The 13,459-nt window shown below is 33.0% G+C and overlaps 1 protein-coding gene across 2 annotated transcripts; it reads left to right on the forward strand.

Annotated features, from left to right (window-relative positions):
* The first annotated feature begins 2 nt into the window (after positions 1–2).
* Positions 3–13,194, forward strand: Dolk (Dolichol kinase). Of its 2 annotated transcripts, XM_072539775.1 has the most exons (9): positions 3–118; positions 429–621; positions 680–933; positions 1,683–1,909; positions 2,753–2,938; positions 4,312–4,521; positions 9,654–9,927; positions 11,553–11,630; positions 13,015–13,194. In XM_072539775.1, exons 2-9 carry the CDS (start codon positions 581–583, stop codon positions 13,149–13,151), a joined length of 1,407 nt encoding a protein of 468 aa, XP_072395876.1. In that variant the 5' UTR covers positions 3–118; positions 429–580; the 3' UTR covers positions 13,152–13,194. The 2 variants fall into 2 exon arrangements, with proteins under 2 accessions (XP_072395876.1, XP_072395875.1); XM_072539774.1 differs by lacking the exon at positions 3–118 and having other exon boundaries at positions 301–621.
* The last annotated feature ends 265 nt before the right edge of the window (positions 13,195–13,459 follow it).

Consider the following 13,459-nt stretch of genomic DNA (forward strand, 5'->3'; position numbering starts at 1 on the left):
ATCACTCTCCTTACAAACAAACTACATGCTCGGCTTTGCAAAATTGTAAAAATTGAGGAAAGATAATTTCTTAATTTTATTTAAATACTTGAATAACTACTATTCTTTATTTTTCGAGGTGAATATTATTTACTTTTAACATTGAATTCTTTTTGTGAAACTTAATGTATTGTTACGAAAAGAATTTCAATTTATTTTTTAATAGTGTGCTAATCCGTTCCTGTACGTAGTTTAGTTTAAGTACAGAGTACAGATTCCAGTACAGAAAAAGAGATGATGTTATACCTTTTATGTGTCAAAGAGGAACAAAACATTGTAACTCTTTTGTTTTAGCTAAAAAATCTATCTTCTCTTTCTCTAGTAATAACTGCAACGAAAAAGAGATGAACAATATTTACGTTTAGAATAAAATGTAATTTGTTTGATAGGTTGTGGTTGTGGTTAAGGGTTAAAAAGTCAAAATGAAACATCAAAAATACAAAGTTTTTACATTGATCAAGATAAAATGTGATAAAAGCGAAAAGTAGAGATAATTAAAACACATTATTCATATTTTCTCGTGGCTTTAAACTGTAATTCAATGGAAGGAGATTTTTTTAGAATAAATAACTTAAAACCAAGGTAAAAATAAACTTGATAATTATATATTAAACATTTCTTACCTGTTTTATGTTTTTAGACCAACTAGCAGCAGTAATGGTCTTTGGATACAATTTTTACTTCCACTCTCTGTAATTATTTCTGTCTTCAAGCACTCAATTACTACTACACCTACTTACAAATTAGCTTCATTAATATGTACAGGCATGATATTTGTCTCTTTAATAATATCCATGCAAAAATATAGAAAGCAAAGACTGAAAGTATTTAGTTTATGGACCATATTAGCTTTAGCAGCCACTTCTGCACTATTTCATATATGTTTACATAAAGGTATCCAATTTTTACTATTTTATAATTATAAGTAGCTATTTTCTTAAAGTAATATTTACCTTCCTGTTTACTTTCTCTTATATATTGTTCTTACTACTAGTGTTATATTTTTGAAGTAAATAACTCTCATTATTTATTACATAAAATTGTTTTCAAGACATGCAATCTTTAACCCAGTAATTTTTCATATAATGTTCATTCAAGAGTGAAATTAGAATTAAACATGTTGGTTTAAACAACATTTTTTTTTACTTACTTCAGTAGCTATCTATTCATTGAAATTTTAATACAATTTATAAATATAAGTAAATTCATATTGCTTGTGTGCAGTGGGGCAGTTTTTAAAATAAAATAAAGTCACTGTATTTTTTTCCCTTCACAACCCTTCTTTCCTTATTCAATTTTCTGTTTTTATATCTTGCTGTCATAGTTTAACTATGATAATTAAACCACAGGAAATTAGTTAGTATGTGAATTAAATTAGCTTTAATTACTTAATGAATTACAATTAGATGCATATGACACCTGCTTCATATATTAAAAAAAAAAGTGGGGATTAAGTACTAAACAGAAATAATTCCAAGTATGCAAAAGAGAAGCTTGATAGAATCTTTCCATTAAACTTGATAAATTACATAAACTATTTAGCTCTATATATATATATATATATATATATATATATATATATATATATATATATATATATATATATATATATATATATATATATATATTTTTAACTTTTGCAGATGTGCCATTTTCAGTATTTGGAGGATTTTTCTCAACAGTGCTATATTTCCAAACCTACAAATTTATCTTGAAACATTTTAAAGAAAGCTTTACGCTTGGAGAAGCTGGAATTATATGCCAGGGCCTTACTCTAATGTTATATTTTACAATATTAAATTTTGTCAATCATACCACAAGACCCCTTCCATTTAAAAGTAATATTCAAGTAGCAACATTAATAATTCAGGTGAGTAAGTTAACAAATACTTATTAATGAAATTTTTATTATGCATTGGTCAAATACACGAAATTTATGGATAAAGATTACAATATGAACATTAATGAGTTAAGGGAAAAGACCAAGTATGAATGCACAATGTTTATATTACCATGACAGCTCAAGCGAGGGAATCTATGGTATTGTTTTATACTAAACAATCACTGTAGTCTATGAAGAGCAGTTTTAAAAGGCAAATTCATATCAATTATAAATTTATATGCCCCCACTGAAGAAGCTGATCTGAGGAAATCAAAGATTTATTCATGATCTGCCTCTAACAAGATTATGATACATTACATGGATAAAAATGTGCAATTTTACTCATGACTTCAATGCAAAACAACAATGCAAACAACAACAACTTCAATGTTACAAAACACCAGACCTTACATGAAGTAACAAGCTCTAATGGAGAAAGATTTTGTTCACTAGCTCCAGTTCAAAATATGATAATCAGTGGTACCTACATAAAGAAATTAACATAAAAATACAACTACTGGAAAAATTCTAGATAGTATGCATTACAACAACATAAATCACATAATAACTTTAAAGACATGTATATACAAGATTTGTGATCACTTTTTTGTTGTTTTTGTGAAAGATTAAGCCATATGTAGAAAATTGTGGGATATAACCCTAAGAAGTGGAATGTAAGTAAACTAAGAAGCGAAGCACACAAATAAACTATTAAATTGTATTAGGTGAGGGAATATACCAGATGTGAAACAGTAGTAACTAGCATTTATAAAAAGCATAATTTGTAAAAATTGTAATAAATATTTTTATTCTAATTTGCTTTTATTTTAGCTAGGTCTTCTAGGAATTCTGGCCATTGCTTTTTGTTCCTATTATTTCAAGATTAAAAATACTGTTCCATTTTATGCTATTTCAAGTATTATAATTGTCGGTGTTATTATAATCCCACTGCATATTCTACTGCAAAGAAGTCCTATATTATGGATTTTGAATCAAATGGTAGAAGACTTGTCTATGGTAAGTAAAATTAAGTTTTAGAAATAATTCAGTTGTCTACTAACTTTATTAACAGATAAATACATTAATTTTTCTTTCTAATGTGGAAAAAATAACAAGCGTCTGGAAGATATTTATTTGTATTATGTCAAACTTATAATTTCTTAACAGGGTATGTTCATGACTCAGTTAAAATAAGTGGCATTCAAATAAACTAACGTTTAACAATTCTTTGAGTAGATGGCAGCACATACATCATTTTCTAATATTTTAATTTTCCTGAAATTTAATTCTCTGAACAGTGATATTGTTGCCAGCTATGTCAAGTACTGTGGAATTCGATATAATTTTTGTAAATTTACTTTTGAGGTTAAGTTGTTTTGATTTTGAGTGTTTTTAGTTTTATAAACATTTTAAATAGTGTATACGTCTTGGTTTCCTAATATCGATGACTGAATATTTTTGAACAATTCTAAGGATTGAAAATAGATGTAAACACTAAAAAGTGTATTTATCCTACTATACATATTTTTAAGTAATATCAAACCTTTACTGATTTTTCAAATTGAAATTTAATAATCATATTTTTCTTCATTATTTTTTGTGTAGAAAACTAAAAGAATAGGAAAAGCCAATGTAATATAAACAAAATTTTACTAATCTCTCTAATCAGTAACAGATATCTTTTTATAATAATTTGATGACCATGGCACTTCAACAAAAAAGGCTTTTTGATTATGTACCGAAGGGTAAATTCTCACTAATAGACCCAAAACGTTTATTCATTTGGAAATATTTTATTACTTATTGTATGTAGATAGCATTCAGACGACCATTCTTAATTTTTTACCTGCTCAAAAATATTTATTTCAAATTGATAAAAAAATTTGCAATTGTTTGAAATACTAGTAAATAATGATCAAAAAGGGATTATGCTAATTCTCAAGTGAATGAAGATTGAGTTACTATTTATTTATAAGAACAGTATTTCTAAGACATCTAAAATATGTAAGTCAGTTGAAAAACAGCGTCACTGCAATAACATTTTTTTTTCATATCGAATGTCAACAGGGGAAGTTTTTTCCTCAGAAAATGTCACATTTTCATCTCATTTCTAATTATTACCCAAGTAAAATTCAATAATTTTTTTCACTTACGGAAATATTTAAGTGTACAAACAAAAATTAATCGATGATTACATATTTAATATTGTTTTGTCTATAAAAATTAAATTTGCCAAAAAGTGAATAAAACTGGAATTGTTTTTAGATAAGTCCCACGTGACAGTCTCTGTTTTATTTCGGCCTCTATTTTTTTTATATATTCTACTATTAATGATTAAAAAAAATTTTTAACCAGTGATTGAGCATTTGTTAATTATATTTTATTTTTAGGTTAAACTCATGCTCTATTGGTTATTTTGTACCGGAATTGCTATACTTGCAATTAGCAATCAGATATTTTATGCCCAAAAAGCTTCAACCAGTACCAGAAAAGTATTTCATTTATTGGCTGTGGTAGTTTACATTCCGGGCCTATTGTACAGGTGTTCATTCTTGTATTTGGCAAGTGGAGTGGTTTTAGGAATCTTTTTAGCTTTAGAGGTAATTTATATCGTTATTTTCACTGAACATTCAACCAAGCTTATTAGTTGCTCTTTAAAATGAGGACAACTGACTAAAACAAATCTAAAAAAAAACGATTCTAAAAAACCTGAACAAACGAACTAATCAATTATATACAGGTTAGTACTTCTTAACAACAGATTATACGACTTCAGAATGTAAAATTTAACACGAAAACAAATAATTTGACTTTTTTACATTCAAAACTTTTATTGTAGCGTGGAGCATACATAACAAGATATGTAGATATAGTCTATAAAGTAGTAACCTAAGAAATGTCTGCTCTTCTGACATGTCCGTACCAGGTTAACCTCTTCTATTCGATGTAGTCTATTATGTCGGAGTTCATTCCCATTCTCCTCTTAATCTCCATGTTATTTATTCTTTCGTTATTTATTTATCTCTTCTTGTTACTCTGCAGCTTCTCCTTAGGAATTCCATCTCTGTTGCTCTTATTTTGTTTTTGGTTTTCTTATTTATTGTCCAATTTTCACACCCATAAGTGAGGATACTTCTTGTCATGGTATTATATATTTTTTTCTTTGTTTTCATGCTGATGTTCTTATCCCATAGTACCGGGTTCAATTTCTCAGGAATTCCATCTCTGTTGCTCTTATTTTGTTTTTGGTTTTCTTATTTATTGTCCAATTGTCACACCCATAAGTGAGGATACTTCTTGTCATGGTATTATATATTTTTTTCTTTGTTTTCATGCTGATGTTCTTATCCCATAGTACCGGGTTCAATTTTCGTATGCAGTCTCTTGTTTGTCCTAGTCTATTTTTTATATCTTCCTCCGTTGTTCCTTTGTTTGATATTATGAAACCTAAATACTTATACTTGTCTGTTCCTTTGATTTGTTTACCTTCGTCTATTTCCAGCTGTTTTATTTCTGTATTCTCCGTTGTTAGGTATTCAGTTTTCTTTAAGTTTATTTCCATCCCATTCTTTGTATATTCCTGCTCCAGTTTTCTCATCATAAAACTGAGATCATCCTCGTCTTGTGCGATCACTATTTGGTCGTCGGCAAAACTTAGCGTATATAGATATTCGTTCCTTACTGGTATACCCATTCCTTCGCACTTTCTTTTCCATGGTTTCAGAGTTTTTTCCAGGAATATTTTGAAAAGGGTGGGGGATGTGGAGCAACCCTGTAGTAGTCCCTTTATCGTCTTAAATGGACTGCATATTCTATTGCCCGTTTTGATAGCTACTTCGTTATTCTTGTAGAGTGCTTTTACCGCGTTTATTAATCTTCGTGGAACTTCGATGTCTTCCATTGCTTCCCATAGCTTGATTCTAGGTATTGAGTCATATGCCTTCTTAAGATCAACAAAAGCCAGATGGACGGATCTATTTTTGGCCATTCTTTTTTCTATTAGTTGTTCGACCGTGTAAATGTGATCTAAGCATGCTTTCCTTGCTGTGAAACCTGCCTGGTCTTCTCCGATTTTATCTTGTATATATATTTCTAATTTTTCCTTTATGGTCTTTCCATACAGTCTGCCTATAGACGATATAATGCTGATTCCCCGTTAGTTCTCGCAGTTTTTTCTATTTCCTTTCTTGTATATTGATGTCATATATGCTTGGGTCCATTCTGCCGGTAAGTCTTCTTACCTTATTATCTTATTTTTGATATATGAGTCATTAATGTGTGTATCCCGTTTACTAGGGTTAATTTAGAAATACGGTTTCCAAAGAGTTCCAGGAAGAGTTGCACTGGAGGCAGCTCAGTCATAATATGCAGTATGTACGCGCCTCTTCCTTATAGGGAACAAGGAATCTTACACCTCTTAATAGAAACAATTGTTTATGTAAGTTTTTTATTAACCCACTTACTACACAAACATACGACTTACATAATCAAAACCTTAGCAAAGATATATTTAAGACCCGGACCCAGTAATAGATAAAAAATTGAACATTTGCTTTCGATGAGGAAGACTATATTTAGATTTGTTGAGTCAGTCATGTGATCTAACCTAACTAAATAATTTGTATATATTAGAATGTAGGTTAAACGAAAATAAAAATATCTTAAAAAATGTTTTCAGTTTTGTTTTCGGAGAAATCGTTAAAAAGGTATTTCTACCCTACCCTCACGCTGGTCCGAACGTCATAACAATCTAGTTACCAATATCACAATAGTTCAGATCCTTGGTGAAGGTTCCCATTGTTGATCCCGCCAAGTGCGACATTCTTTCCGTAATTCGGTTTTTCGGTCACAAGAAGTTTAGTGCCGGTCGGAAGAAAATCGGCAATAAAGAACCGAAAGAGCGGAAGACCGTCAGCTTCGGAGGCGGTTATCGAGACAAAACAGAAGGATCACTGTCCGTGAACTTGTTTCTCAAGTATCACAAGTGTGATGTTCGATGGGTACCGCGGCTATTGACATGTGTTTGGGATCGTAAGAGGATAGCATAGAATAGAAATATGATTTATTGTCACTGAAAATTGTACAATTTTATGGACAAAGCTTACAAAAGTAAAAAAAAAAAATAATAATAACAATAACAATTAAAACTTACTAAAATTACATAAATCGTCAATATCACAGAATAAAACATAATAAAATATACAATCCATTGCAAAATTTCACTAAATTGCAAATTGCATAATAAAACCTTACGAAGTAGTTTACGAATAAAATACTGCTGATCGATTTCATGAAACTTTGGATAACAATTAACTCGAAAAAGTTATTGTGCAACACTAAGAAGACTCGGACTAGCTGTCCAGAACCGCCGCCGAGAATGACTGACCTCACGTCTCCCCTCAAACCCAGGAACTTTTGACACACTTTGGATGAACTGTCATGGTCCACCCACCTTGCAGTCCGGACCTCTTACCTAATGATTATCACTTGTTCCCGAAGTTAAAGGAATACTTGAGTGGCCAACACTTCCGGAGCGACGGTAGTCAAAGAAACGATGAAACGCTTCCTCGACGGATTGGCGGCGGAGTTCTACGACATTGGCATACTGAAATTGGAGAACCGTCTACAAAGAGATGTAGAAAGCGACGGCGATTATCTAGAAAATATACTTTCTTCTTTACAACGACGTAAATTTCTATTAGAATAAACAATGTAGTCTATTTGTAAAATTGATTGGAACCGTACTTCTGAATCAATATTCGTATATTATTTGCAAGCATCACTGCATTATCTACATAATATGATGTTTTATTTCTCCGTTCTCCAAAATTCTCCCGTCTCTATTGTATATGGATTATTTAAAAATTTGTGTATTAAAGAGAGATCACAATATGCTATCCACCAAATGGCTATGCAGCCAATATAGCTCCCTTTTATATTGATACGAGATCTGTCAACTGGTTTTATATTTATATATTTGCAATTTTATTAGGTATAGTATATGTTTTTAATAAGTCTCTCTTTATCATATATACTAACTTCTTTCATTACTGACATTAGTTGATTAGCCTATTAGTTTGTCATGTTTTATTGCGTCGAATGTTTGTAGAACATGTGTAGACATCACATTTTGTAGGTTTGAGGCCTAATACGAAAGAAGGGGCTGCCTGGTTTTCGCAGTAGACTTCGCAACTATTCTCTTGGAGCTCCAACAGCAGTCTGTTTAGCTGTGAATGCCATATGAGGCACATTTATTTGACTTCATTACTTATTTAAATGATCTTAAACTAGACGTACGAGTGAGTTAGTGAGTACCTGGTCAATTTAATTGACAGATGCCGTTGAGACCACAGATGCCAAGGGGATGCACTCTTGTAGCTTATGCCGATGATCTCGCACTGGTTGCGAAGGCGAGTCAGAAAACGAACATGGCTAATGCGGCTAACACAGACCTGCGTCGCATTAGTAGGTGGATCAGAGAGAACGATCTTCATCTAGCGCCTCAGTAAACTGAGGTGTTAGTTATCAAAGGGAGCCGAGAAAAATTCTCTTCTCGCTTTATAGTGGAAGGTGTAGAGGTTGCACCGGTTAAATCGATTAAGTATCTGGGAGTCTGGTTGTCGGAAGGACTAAGGTTCGGAGTACACATCCAAAAGACGGTAGAGAAGGCGAACCGAAATCTGGAGGCGTTGATACGGCTGATGCCAAACATTGGAGGCCCAGGTAGCACCAAAAAAAAGGTGTTAAATGGAGTCTTCCGGTCGGTGGTAACCTACGCTGTCCCCGTCTGGTGTAGCGTACTAAACACTGCGAATTACGTTAAGCTGATGGAGACTTCGCAAAGGAGAATGCTCCTCAGGGTATCTAGCGCATATAGGACAGTCTGAAATGAGGCTCTATATGTCATTGGAGCGGTGATACCGATCGTTTTGTTGTGCAAAGAGCGAGCGAGGGTGTATGCGAGGAGGATAGATGTAAATATAGATGAGAATGAGAGAGAAAAAGCGATAGTAGAGTGGCAGAGAGAATGTGCGATTATTCCCGATCTGAAGCCGTGGTGGGAATATAAGTTCAGGAAACTAGACTACTTCCTGACGCAGTTTCTGACCGAACATGGTAGTTTTGGCACCTTCACAAATAGAATAGGCAAATCTGTCTCGGCAGACTGTTTGTGGGGTACCGGACGCTCCCGCCCCCATTTTTAACTGCCAGAGATGGGCAAATGAGAGGGGTGATTTCGAGAGGCGAATGGGTTTCGGGCTGGATGAAAGAAACGTTGTAAACATAATGTTGAGAGGAGAGAAAGAATAGAGAGAAGTACACTGTCTGATTTCTGGAGTGATGAAGAAAAAGGAACAGGAGGACAGAGGAGGAAATTGAGCCAGCGATCTGAAATTTATTTTTAGTTTTTTTATTTTAGTTGTTCATTGAGTGGCAAGACCACCTCTCTGGAACGGTGGTTAAGGTTTTAGCCGGAACACGGTTAACCCGGCACCACCCTGGGACCTTCTGGCCTAGTATCCTACTCGGCCGAAAATTCCGTGACGTAGATGTCCAAAAAAGATTTCCCGCACCGTTGCCTGTCAGAATTCACTGTATACCTTCTTAGGCTCTTACTGGAATCTGGCAATACGGTTTTAAAAAAAAACTAGACGTACGAGCTTTTACGAACTCAACATAAACCTTATTAGAACTATATTAATTATCACTGTTAAAATTTTTTAATTTTCAGATTTTGCGTCTTCTTCACTTGCCCCCACTAGGCATCTACCTTCAAGACGGCTTTGTGGTTTTTAGCGACGAGAAAGATGGATATTTATCTTTGACGCCGATTTATCTGCTAGTGGGTAGTTCGCTACCGATTTGGATTCATCCTTCACCTTGTGATGTTACCGATTCAGCCTCTTTTAATCTGATTCCACTGTTAAGCGGAATATTAAGCATCGGAGTAGGAGATACTGCCGCTAGTGTCGTTGGATCCACTTATGGCAAATTTTTTTGGCCTGGTAAGTATCAATATTATAATTTGCTTATTCTGTCCGTCTTTCCCCAACGCCACCTATCCACAACAACTAGTACTATCTCTATAGCAGGTGACGATTTATTTTTATTTGTTACCACCCGTGGAGAAACGATGACGACTATTAGACAAGTGTCAAACATGAGACATGAGACTATAGATTATTTGTAGTATCCTGTTTTACTTCTAACATATTATCAACAATAGTCTATTATAGAGTATAAATTTAATGAATATACTTTATTGTTAAAGAATTAATGTTCTTAAGAAGTTTAAGAAGTATGTTGCATGTATACACAATTTTTATAATGTTTAATATTCAGCCACGTCTTTTGCAATATAATTGTTAGTGTTTCTATATAAAATTAACTAAATATTAAATAAACTCGTAGACTAATTTTCGAAACCAAATTCAAGAATTCATTCCACAACATATCTCCTCAACTAAGCAAAATTCTTAGCGAATTGGTTTCTAGTACTCGTACAGAGTACATCGAAATAAAAAGGAAAAGACAGTCAAGATTTGATTTCGCGTACAGGGCGCTTGCGCATCCGCTTATACGTATTTCGGCCCAATAGGCCTCATCAGAACGGCTTTCGCAAACGCTCTGAACGTGAAATAAATATTTTCTGTCTTAGGAACCAACTCTAACATGGCTTCGTATAGACGCAATGTAGCGACATCTGATAATAAAATCGTAGACTAATTTTCGAAACCAAATTCAAGAATTCCGCTTTAATCTGTGCCTTCTAAGAATTGCAAGGCAAAACAGACGTTGATAAAGATGTTAAGATTTATCAACGTCTATCAACGATTTATCAATATTTTATTATCAGATGTCGCTACATTGCGTCTATACGAAGCCATGTTAGAGTTGCTTCCTAAGACAGAAAAGATTTATTTCACGTTCAGAGCGTTTGCGAAAGCCGTTCTGATGAGGCCTATTGGACCGAAATACGTATAAGCGGAAGCGCAAGCGCCCTGTACGTGAAATCAAATCTTGACTGTCTTTTCCTTTTTAAATATTAAATATTTGAAATAATGAAAAAATTGGTGATCATTTGGAGAAAGAGTTTTATATGTATTGACTGTAAAATAAAAAGAGTGTTTTATGCATCAATATATAATTTGCTTTTTCTTTCAGTCTGTCCTTAATGAAAACCTCAGCGCCGGCATTAAATCATAATATATCCGTTGTTATAGGTCCGATTAGGGCGTGTGATGCTTTAAATGAAAGGGGGGGATAAGGATTATATCAACATAGAAAAAACAAACAAAAGAGCACTACACTTTATTTTCGTTATTATTGGGAACTTATTCTATACTATTCCTAATTTTTTTTGATTGATTTTTTGCAAGTTTTTGAAAAAAAAAAATTCGACTTATTGAAAATTATTTGGAGGATCCTAGCCTAAGACAAGACGTACCTAGGCCTGAGATAGAGCTAGTTGAAACCCTAACAGTAAAATTGATTGTTACACTTTATTGTTACAAATTGGCGCCCAACGAGGGGCTATATTGTTACACATTGGCAACCAATGATCTAGCTGATTGTGTTATTGTTACAATCCTCATATAAGTTAAATGTTTATTGTAAAATTTAATTTTAGGTTCTAAAAAGACCATCGAAGGGACTGTTGCGTGTATTTTATCGCAAATTGGAATATTGTACATGCTTCTTTACTTTGGTAAGTGTTTTAAATGATCTATTTTACTGTTTATGGCTCAGAAAAAACTTTTTATAATAAGACACTTATACAATGTAACTCCAGGTATCACGAAACGTCCAATAGCGTCTTGTTATTCGTTCAAAAGACGTCATTCTTACTCGGGGTGGACGTCCAGTGGACAACTAAGTCACTTCCACATAATATCCAATAGAATGTACAAAAAATTTGAGACATAACGGGCGAAAATTTGACGTTCGATAGGTGTCTGGGCAAATTCGAAATTGTGCCCAAATTTATATGTAACGGAGAAAAAATAAACGTCAATTGGACGTGTGATGAATTTGTAATGAGGAATACTCATTAGAATGCAACAAAAAACTAATATCGTCGTATAATAACGAAAAAAAACTTTCTTGTACCGTAACATACTACATTTATTAAAATATTCCGCTTTTATTGTTATTTTATGACTATATTTATTTTTCTTTACATTATTACACTACATTTATTATTAATATCATAATAAACAGTGTAAAGATGTAAAACATATCTCATCTGTTATGGTCCTGGTAGAATAAACTTGGAATGATCCTTCGTTTTACTCATTTCCTTCCAATTTTCACTTTATCTTCTTAAATAGTTTCTGCTGTAACATTCATAATTTATCTATTTAACAACTAATCAATTCACAAAAGGTATCCTTTTCATTTTTCGTGTAACCTGACTGCTTGTAACGTTGGAATCGTATGGAGCACATTTTTTTTTAAATTTCTAATCATAAGTTTTTCCATTCCACCACAGATATGGTGTTATGCTGTGCTTTGAGGTCGCCTATGTCTGTCAGTTTAAACAATTGTCATAAATTACCTACGAAAGAATGTGATGGTCCGAGATTACTAGCGCCACTGGCGAATGACTGCATGTGTAGTTATCCGCTGGTGTTTTTTAAGCTGTGGTCACCCTCATTAAATTGTACAGCACAACAATCCATGAGGTATATTTTAATTAATATAAGTCTTCCAAGATCACTATAAGTATAAAGACTTGAGTACACAGAACGAGAACTCAAATCAAAATTGCTTTATATCCATTCGGCGCCGAAACATCCTGACAGTGTTTTCAAGTGGAAAAACTATAAAATATATCACGGCTCAAGCATAAAATTAAATTTAATATACTTAATAGTCTCTTAGAGCATCATCTTTTAATGGTCCAATGGACGGCACAAATGTCCCGTAGACGTCATATTTTGGTCAAACGAGGTTTGGTAAACAGGATATCTATCTGATGTCAGATTCTTCATTACGGTTACCTCGAAAATGATACAATACAATTAAATGAGTAAATAGAAACTTGTTAATACTTGTGAAAACCGATGTCTGTATATTGTTATTTTTTGTAGGTTTTATACAAATCATCTCATCCACAGATGCACTGAGACTATTTGTGGCGATAGTAATCACGTCGGTGGTGGAAGCAAGAACAACCCAAGTAGATAACTTGGTTTTGCCATTTATAATGTATATTATACTGATTTAGACTTACATATTTATATTTATTTAAATATATTTGTTATTACGTTTTTTTTTATTTTTCATCTATTGATGAGGTCACCTCATTTACATTGTAAATAGAATAAAAATTAACAACGGATATACTTGCAGACTTACAACATTAGCAGAAAGTGTACATACTATCGATCCAATGTTTTTACCTTGTTTAGGCTCAGTGTCTCTTCAAGGAAGGGGTACTCCTTTTTTTTTTCGGAGTAAGGGTAAGGATTGCTAAAAGCTGGGGTTTAGAAGGTGGCGTGTGTGATGTGGACGATATGGTGAAGCGCACAAGAA

This window comes from Diabrotica undecimpunctata, chromosome 8, assembly GCF_040954645.1.
Source record: "Diabrotica undecimpunctata isolate CICGRU chromosome 8, icDiaUnde3, whole genome shotgun sequence".
NCBI lineage: Eukaryota > Metazoa > Arthropoda > Insecta > Coleoptera > Chrysomelidae > Diabrotica > Diabrotica undecimpunctata.

Excerpts from the sequence above, each read along its gene's own strand:
- Dolk (XM_072539775.1), top strand. The coding sequence starts at position 581 with ATGGAAGGAGATTTTTTTAGAATAAATAACTTAAAACCAAG. Across the intron at positions 1,910-2,752 it reads TAGCAACATTAATAATTCAG|CTAGGTCTTCTAGGAATTCT; the intron begins GTGAGTAAGTTA and ends CTTTTATTTTAG. Across the intron at positions 9,928-11,552 it reads TGGCAAATTTTTTTGGCCTG|GTTCTAAAAAGACCATCGAA; the intron begins GTAAGTATCAAT and ends ATTTAATTTTAG.